Source organism: Cajanus cajan, chromosome 1, assembly GCF_000230855.2.
Source record: "Cajanus cajan strain Asha chromosome 1, NIPB_CcT2T_4, whole genome shotgun sequence".
Classification (NCBI taxonomy): Eukaryota; Viridiplantae; Streptophyta; class Magnoliopsida; order Fabales; family Fabaceae; genus Cajanus; species Cajanus cajan.
In genome coordinates this window covers 14,487,632-14,496,655 of record NC_138517.1, presented here as the reverse complement: position 1 = coordinate 14,496,655, position 9,024 = coordinate 14,487,632, and the positions used below count along the sequence as shown (strand labels likewise).

Sequence of the window (9,024 nt, the reverse complement as noted above, 5' to 3'; positions counted from 1 at the left end):
AAAGTTTAATTATAATATATATATGTATATATATATGTCTTAATATTCACATATATAATGTAATATATTAAAATAAATAATTTTTTGATAAAATAAAATTTGTACCATGCATGTTTATCTTTTATGTTTTTTATTTATTGTATACGTTGATTGAAAAAATCAAAATAGTAAAATTGTATATATTGATTAAAAAAATAAAAATAAGAAAAATCAGAAGATTTATGTTCCATTTAGGATTGTTATTATAAGATATATTTTAAAATAAATTATCATCTAAAAATATATATTAGATATTAAAAACATATTTATATCATAAATAAATTAAACATGATTTTTATAAAATTTAACATATTTATTTTTATATTTTTAATAGTGTTAAAAAGATGGACATTTAAAATAAAATTTATAAAATTTAACATTGTAAATTATTCAATAATATGTGATCTGATAACTTAAAAATTAAGTTATAAAATGATAATTATATTTATTTATATACTCTAACACATCTTACATACAAGATAAATTCATAAGTTTGTTGAAAGATAAATTTATATTCTAGTCACGATTTTGAAATTATATAAAGAAAAAAAATTGTGTACCTCATGTTAAAGGAAGTATATATAAAATTGTTAATAAAATATAAGTTCATTAAGATAATATATGTAATACCTTATTTTTTTATTATTATTATTATTTATTATTAAAATGGCATTTTCGTGAATTTTATAAAGGTATAGGGGTATTATTGTAATTATTGATGGCATTTTCGCAATTTTCAAAAAGTTTGAAGGGTGTTTTGGTAACTTGGAACGGGCCGTTCCAAAAGCAAAACGGGCCGTTCCAAGCTTTAAAATTTAACTAAAAATCTTGACTGAGAACGGGCTCAGAACGGCCGTTCCGACAAGGAGAACGGGCCGTTCTGATTGTGAAACGGGCCGTTCTAAAGGGAGAACAGGCCGTTTCAAAAGGAGTACGGGCCGTTCTGCTGGAAATTGGGAACGGGCCGTTCCGTATTTGGAACGGGCCGTTCCAGTTCAAAAATTTGCGTAGCTTTTTCGAGCCCAGAACGGGCGTTCCGCTTTTTGGAACGGCCGTACCGGGTAGAGGAGCCAGAATTGCTATAAATAGGGGCTTGGGGAGTTACGAAAATTCATACCTTGGGAAGAGAAAATCCTTAGAGAAAGAGGGAGGAAAGGAAAGGAGGAGAAAGAGGAAGAGGAATCCGGTAGAGGTGGTTCTGTCAGAATAAAGAAAAGAGGAGAAAGAGGAGGAGGTTCTGCTCAAATTTCGGTTCAGGATTATCCAAGTAAGGGAAGTTAGTTTTTGAAATTATTAATTGTTTGATGATTAATAATAAATGAATATTTTTGAACTGTGTCAAATTTTGTTGTTGAGTCGAGCTGAATTATATGTTGATTTTTAACAGTATTGTACTATAAGGATGTTGAACTGAGTTATGAGTAGTAAGTTGTGTTGAATACTACTTAGCTGTGTTGTATGCTGATTTGCTGTACTATATAATGCTGAGTTGTATGCTGATTATACCCACTTGAGGTGGTGTTGCTGGTGCTGTTGTTGCCGCTAAGTCGGTGTTGTTATAGCCACTAGAGTGGTGCTGTTGTTGCCGCTAAGTCGGTGTTGTTATAGCCACTAGAGTGGTGCTGTTGTTGCCGCTAAGTCGGTGTTGTTATAGCCACTAGAGTGGTGCTGTTGTTGCCGCTAAGTCGGTGTTGTTATAGCCACTAGAGTGGTGTTGTTGTTGTCGCTAAGTCGGTGTTGTTATAGCCACTAGAGTGGTGTTGTTGTTGCCGCTAAGTCGGTGTTGTTATAGCCACTAGAGTGGTGCTGTTGCTGCTACTAAGCAGTGTTGATATAACCGCATTACGGTGCTGATGTTGTTGAGCAATATAAGCTGTGCAGATGTGTTGATAATTATAACGATGAATTTAATTACATTGCTAATCCTTTACTAGTATGTTTTGATTTTTAAAGAATACTAGCTTACCCTTGCATGTTTTCCATGTGGTTGGAACTGCGATGATCATACTATGTATGGGAGCAGAGCAGAAATAGGTGGGCGTCTTGGGATGAGTCTCCGGCGGACTTTGGAGCTAATTTGCTTGTGTGGATATTTTGCTTGTAGCTACTTGGGATAGTAGCATTTGGTTGTAATTTTCCTTGGTACACTTTAACTCTAGTCAGACTGGAATCTTGTATATTTATATATTCTAGATCCTATATTTATATACTTGTTCTATCTGTCTGGTGTTTTAGTGTGCTATACCGTGTGTAGTGACCAGCCGGGTCGTTACACTTAATGGTATCAGAGCAGTTAGAGTCTAGTGGACACTCTTTGGGGGTAGTTCCTTTAGGCTTTTTGCTGTGTTAGCTCTGTGCTGTGTTGTTTTGCTGTGATGTCTGCTGTGCTGAAATTGTTGTGGTGATTTGTTGTGCTATTGATTTTGTGTGGCTTAGTTACTGTTTACTAAAGAAGTTGTTATCTTTGTAGAAGATGACTAGGACAAATGAGCAGATAGCCCGTGCCCTCGAGATGTTGGCCATGGCTATGCAACAACAAAATACCTATTTTGCTAGGATGGAGGTTGAGAGAGCTGCAGTTAGTGCAGCAAGACCTGCAGGGTCACAGGAGAGCCGTGATCTTGCTGAGTTCCGAAAGTGTAACCCTTCGCAGTTTACTGGAGATGGGGATTCAGAGGTAGCTGACCGCTGGATCCGTGAATTAGAGAAGATCTTTACCGTACTGGGATGTCCTCCAGAGAGGAGGTTAGCATATGCTGTGTACATGCTTGTGGGAGAGGCTGAGCATTGGTGGAGAGGCACCTATCAGATGCTTGTTGCTAGAGGAGTTACCGTTGACTGGGAGTGTTTCAGGACAGTGTTCATGGAGAAATACTTTCCTGACAGTGTAAGGCACGCCAAGGAGGTTGAATTTATGCGACTGCATCAGGGTGGGATGACAGTTTCTGAGTATGCGATAAAATTCGAGCACCTGGCCCGTTTTTATTCGCAGGTTATGCCTGAGGCTTGGAAATGCAGGAAATTTGCAGATGGATTGAGATATGAGCTGAAGAGGATGGTGGTGCCTATGGCCATCACGGAGTTCCCAGCCTTAGTGGAGAAGGCGAAGGTGGTTGAGCAGTTGGAAGGTGGCAACCGTACTGTAAGGACTATTGGGGGACCATATGGGTCCAAGAAAGGTGAGAGTCAGAGGAAACCATATGACAGGCCCCAACCACAGCGAGGGGGTTCTGTTTATAGGCAATCTTTCAGTGCTGCTAGTGGAGATAGACAGAGTGGAGGTGCCACTCTGAGATGTTTCAGGTGTGCTGGGCCCCACTTTATCAGGGACTGTCCGCACACGGAGAACCGTTGCTTCAGATGTCATCAGATGGGCCACGAATCGGCAAATTGTCCTACGGGGGATAGACCAGAGAGGAGCACTCAGAGGAGTAATGTACAGAGGGCTGATACTCAGAGGAGTGGTGCACAGAGAGCTGATACACAGAGGGGTGACAGACCTACTACTGCTGGTAGGGTATTTGCTTTGACGGGTGCTGAGGCTTCGACTTCTTCTGATCTTGTGAAGGGGAAGGGCAAGGCCGCTGGTAAGGATGTGATGATTCTATTTGACTCTGGTGCTACGCATTCATTTATATCATATGCATGTGCTGCTTTGTTGGGTGTGCCTGTGTGTGAGTTGGGGTTGAGACTACTTGTGTCGACGCCCGCTTCTACTTCTGTGATTGCTTCTGAATTGTGCGTGGGTTGTCCAGTTGTGGTGGATGAGAAGAAGTACAAGGTGAACTTGATTTGTTTACCTTTGGTGGATATTGACATAATCTTAGGGATGGATTGGTTGTCTGCCAATCGCATCCTTATAGACTGTGCCAATAGGCGGTTAATCTTCCCTCAAGAGGAGGATGAGCTATTGATCTCAGCTGTTCAAGCTGAGTCCTTGCTGAGGGATGGGGCAGAGTGCTGTCTTCTGCTTGCTACCACGAGTGTGGAGACCGAGAGGATCTTAGCTGGTATCGATGTGGTGAAGGAGTATGCCGAGGTGTTCCCTGACGAGGTGCCTGGGTTGCCTCCTGTTAGGGAGATGGAGTTCAGCATTGACCTGGTTCCAAGTGCGGGACCAGTGTCAGTAGCTCCCTATAGGATGGCTCCTGCTGAGCTGGCTGAGCTGAAATATCAGTTGGAAGACTTATTGGAAAAGCAGTTGGTGCGACCGAGTGTTTCGCCGTGGGGTGCTCCTGTGTTGTTGGTAAAGAAGAAGGATGGGGGTAGTCGACTGTGTGTTGATTACAGGCAGCTGAACAAATTGACCATTAAGAACAAATATCCACTTCCCCGGATAGATGACTTAATGGATCAATTGAGGGGCGCGACGGTGTTTTCTAAGATTGATTTGAGGTCAGGATATCACCAGATTAGGGTGAAGGAGGGTGACATACCGAAGACTGCTTTCAGGACTAGGTATGGTCACTATGAATATGTTGTGATGCCGTTCGGTGTGACCAACGCCCCCGCTGTGTTCATGGACTACATGAACAGGATCTTCCGGCCGTTCTTGGATAAATTCGTGGTAGTGTTTATTGATGATATCTTAGTTTATTCAAGGACCCCAGAGGAACATGGAGAGCACTTGAGGACAGTGTTGGAGATTTTGAAAGCGAAGCAATTGTATGCTAAGCTTTCAAAATGTGAGTTCTGGTTGGATGAGGTGAAGTTCTTGGGCCACGTGATTTCAGCTAAGGGGATTGCTGTTGATCCGGCTAAGGTGGAGTCGGTATTGCAGTGGGAACGCCCGAGGACTGTCACGGATATACGGAGCTTTGTGGGCTTAGCGGGTTACTATCGGAGGTTCATTGAAGGGTTCTCTAGGATAGTAGCGCCTCTGACCCAGTTGACGAGGAAGGAGCAGCCATTTATTTGGACAGATGCCTGTGAACGGAGCTTTGAGGAGTTGAAGAGAAGGTTGACTACTTCTCCTGTGTTGGTGTTACCGAATTCTGGTGAGCCTTTTGACATGTACTGTGATGCTTCTCATCAGGGTCTGGGGTGTGTGTTGATGCAAAACGAGAGAGTGGTGGCGTATGCTTCAAGGCAACTGAAGACTCATGAGAGGAACTATCCCACTCATGATCTGGAGTTAGCAGCTGTGGTGTTTGCCTTAAAGACTTGGAGGCATTACTTGTATGGAGCTCGATTCAGTGTCTTCAGTGATCACAAAAGTCTGAAGTATCTGTTTGATCAGAAGGAGCTGAACATGAGACAGAGGCGGTGGATGGAGTTTCTGAAGGATTTTGATTTTCAGTTGATGTATCATCCAGGCAAGGCCAATGTGGTGGCAGATGCGCTGAGTAGGAAATCCATCCACATGACAAGTATGATGATTAGAGAGCTGGAGTTGGTTGAGAAGTTCAGAGATTTGAATCTCTGTGTGGAGTTAGCTCAGGATCACATTAGTTGTGGGGCAGTTACCATAACTAATGAGTTCTTGAGGCAAGTTGGACTTAAGCAGTTGCAAGACACCGAACTGGTGAAGCTTCTTGGGATGTTGGGTACTGATAAAGCTGTAGGCTTTGAGCTGGGAGAGGATGGGATCTTAAGGTTCAGAGGCAGGATTTGCCTACCTCAGGATGCTGAGCTAAGGAGAGCTGTGCTAGAGGAAGGTCACAAGAGCAAACTTAGCATACATCCAGGTATGACTAAGATGTACCAAGACCTCAAGAAGACTTTCTGGTGGTCTGGTATGAAGAGAGAGATAGCTGAGTATGTGGCGGCCTGTTTAACCTGTCAGAAGGCAAAGGTTGAACATCAAAAGCCTAGTGGGTTAATGCAACAGATTGAGACTCCCGAGTGGAAATGGGATAGCATTACTATGGATTTCATCGTGGGGTTGCCTAGGTCATCTAGGAATAGTGATGCTATCTGGATGATTGTTGATCGGTTGACCAAGTGTGCGCATTTCTTGCCTGTCAACATCAAGTGGTCCTTAGAGAAGCTGACGCAGTTGTATATAAGGGAGATAGTTCGGTTGCACGGGGTACCTTCCAGTATTATTTCCGACCGAGATCCGAGGTTCACTTCCAGATTCTGGCAGAGTCTACACCGAGCTTTAGGCACAAAGCTGAAGCTGAGTTCTGCTTATCATCCACAGACGGATGGTCAGTCAGAGAGGACAATCCAGTCCTTGGAGGATCTGCTGAGGGCTTGTATGTTAGATCACTTGGGTAGTTGGGAGGAAGTATTACCGCTTGTGGAGTTTACTTACAATAACAGTTTCCATGCTAGTATTGGGATGGCGCCGTTTGAAGCCTTATATGGCAGGAGATGTAGGACTCCTCTGTGCTGGTATCAGGATGGTGAGTCACTGGTTGTGGGACCGGAGTTGATCCTACAGACTACTGAAAAGGTGAAGATGATTCAGGAGAAAATGAGGACTGCCCAGAGTAGGCAGAAATCATATGCTGACAAAAGGCGTAAGCCTTTAGAGTTTGCTGAGGGGGAACATGTGTTTCTGAAGGTGACTCCGACTTCTGGTGTGGGTAGAGCGCTGAAGACTCGGAAGTTAACACCAAGATTCGTGGGTCCCTATCAGATAATACAGCGTGTGGGTCCGGTTGCTTATCGGTTGGCTTTGCCACCGTCTCTTTCAAACCTACACGATGTATTTCATGTGTCCCAGTTGAGGAAGTATGTTCATGACCCGAGTCATGTGGTGGAGATGGATGAGGTGCAGGTGAAGGAGAATCTGACTTATGAAAAGAAACCGGTAGCTATAATTGATCATAAGTTGAAGGAGCTTCGTGGCAAGTCCATAAAATTGGTGAAAATTCTTTGGGATGCAACTACGGGTGAGGCAACTTGGGAAGTAGAAAGTCAGTTCAGTGAACAGTACCCATATCTCTTCTAAGTAAGTGAATTTTCGAGGACGAAAATTTTTGTTGTTGGGGAGAATTGTAATACCTTATTTTTTTATTATTATTATTATTTATTATTAAAATGGCATTTTCGTGAATTTTATAAAGGTATAGGGGTATTATTGTAATTATTGATGGCATTTTCGCAATTTTCAAAAAGTTTGAAGGGTGTTTTGGTAACTTGGAACGGGCCGTTCCAAAAGCAAAACGGGCCGTTCCAAGCTTTAAAATTTAACTAAAAATCTTGACTGAGAACGGGCTCAGAACGGCCGTTCCGACAAGGAGAACGGGCCGTTCTGATTGTGAAACGGGCCGTTCTAAAGGGAGAACAGGCCGTTTCAAAAGGAGTACGGGCCGTTCTGCTGGAAATTGGGAACGGGCCGTTCCGTATTTGGAACGGGCCGTTCCAGTTCAAAAATTTGTGTAGCTTTTTCGAGCCCAGAACGGGCGTTCCGCTTTTTGGAACGGCCGTACCGGGTAGAGGAGCCAGAATTGCTATAAATAGGGGCTTGGGGAGTTACGAAAATTCATACCTTGGGAAGAGAAAATCCTTAGAGAAAGAGGGAGGAAAGGAAAGGAGGAGAAAGAGGAAGAGGAATCCGGTAGAGGTGGTTCTGTCAGAATAAAGAAAAGAGGAGAAAGAGGAGGAGGTTCTGCTCAAATTTCGGTTCAGGATTATCCAAGTAAGGGAAGTTAGTTTTTGAAATTATTAATTGTTTGATGATTAATAATAAATGAATATTTTTGAACTGTGTCAAATTTTGTTGTTGAGTCGAGCTGAATTATATGTTGATTTTTAACAGTATTGTACTATAAGGATGTTGAACTGAGTTATGAGTAGTAAGTTGTGTTGAATACTACTTAGCTGTGTTGTATGCTGATTTGCTGTACTATATAATGCTGAGTTGTATGCTGATTATACCCACTTGAGGTGGTGTTGCTGGTGCTGTTGTTGCCGCTAAGTCGGTGTTGTTATAGCCACTAGAGTGGTGCTGTTGTTGCCGCTAAGTCGGTGTTGTTATAGCCACTAGAGTGGTGCTGTTGTTGCCGCTAAGTCGGTGTTGTTATAGCCACTAGAGTGGTGCTGTTGTTGCCGCTAAGTCGGTGTTGTTATAGCCACTAGAGTGGTGTTGTTGTTGCCGCTAAGTCGGTGTTGTTATAGCCACTAGAGTGGTGTTGTTGTTGCCGCTAAGTCGGTGTTGTTATAGCCACTAGAGTGGTGCTGTTGCTGCTACTAAGCAGTGTTGATATAACCGCATTACGGTGCTGATGTTGTTGAGCAATATAAGCTGTGCAGATGTGTTGATAATTATAACGATGAATTTAATTACATTGCTAATCCTTTACTAGTATGTTTTGATTTTTAAAGAATACTAGCTTACCCTTGCATGTTTTCCATGTGGTTGGAACTGCGATGATCATACTATGTATGGGAGCAGAGCAGAAATAGGTGGGCGTCTTGGGATGAGTCTCCGGCGGACTTTGGAGCTAATTTGCTTGTGTGGATATTTTGCTTGTAGCTACTTGGGATAGTAGCATTTGGTTGTAATTTTCCTTGGTACACTTTAACTCTAGTCAGACTGGAATCTTGTATATTTATATATTCTAGATCCTATATTTATATACTTGTTCTATCTGTCTGGTGTTTTAGTGTGCTATACCGTGTGTAGTGACCAGCCGGGTCGTTACAATATACATAATACTTAAAAAAAAACTTTTAAATTCTAATAAAAAAATTTATTTTGTAGATTGCGAGGTTTATAATAAATCTTCGCAATGCTAAAAAGTTTGTGGCGGTTTATCACTAACTGTCGCAATGTTAAAAAAAATTTGCGACGATTTATGATTAACTGTCGCAATGTTAAACAATTTTGCGACTGTTTTGAAAAACTGTCGTATGAAGGGTCGTAATATCAAAGCGACAACGGTTTCTAGATAACCGTCGTAATTTGTCCGTCGCAATTTATCATTTTCCTTGTAGTGATAGGGGATCACACCAGATGTGATTTCCTTCCAAAGACTCACGACCTTGCATGTGCCGGGTGAAAGGTGTGTCTCATTGGACGTGATTCTTTAT

At 42.1% G+C, this 9,024-nt stretch overlaps 1 protein-coding gene and 1 long non-coding RNA gene across 2 annotated transcripts; both read left to right on the top strand.

Moving 5' to 3' along the window:
• The first annotated feature begins 669 nt into the window (after positions 1-669).
• On the top strand, positions 670-5,874 carry LOC145949380 (uncharacterized). Its single transcript, XM_083059203.1, has 6 exons — positions 670-1,306; positions 2,063-3,530; positions 3,795-3,820; positions 3,938-4,111; positions 5,546-5,726; positions 5,870-5,874. The coding sequence occupies exons 2-6, from the start codon at positions 2,513-2,515 to the stop codon at positions 5,872-5,874; spliced, it is 1,404 nt and encodes a 467-aa protein (XP_082915329.1). The 5' UTR covers positions 670-1,306; positions 2,063-2,512.
• Positions 5,875-7,206: 1,332 nt separating this feature from the next.
• On the top strand, positions 7,207-8,583 carry LOC145958400 (uncharacterized). Its single transcript, XR_014434161.1, has 2 exons — positions 7,207-7,630; positions 8,387-8,583. It is a non-coding gene; the product is annotated as an uncharacterized LOC145958400 (long non-coding RNA).
• The last annotated feature ends 441 nt before the right edge of the window (positions 8,584-9,024 follow it).

Excerpts from the sequence above, each read along its gene's own strand:
- LOC145949380 (XM_083059203.1), top strand. The coding sequence starts at position 2,513 with ATGACTAGGACAAATGAGCAGATAGCCCGTGCCCTCGAGATGTTGGCC. Across the intron at positions 3,531-3,794 it reads GAGAGCTGATACACAGAGGG|TTGTGGTGGATGAGAAGAAG; the intron begins GTGACAGACCTA and ends TGGGTTGTCCAG. Across the intron at positions 3,821-3,937 it reads TGGATGAGAAGAAGTACAAG|GAGGATGAGCTATTGATCTC; the intron begins GTGAACTTGATT and ends TTCCCTCAAGAG.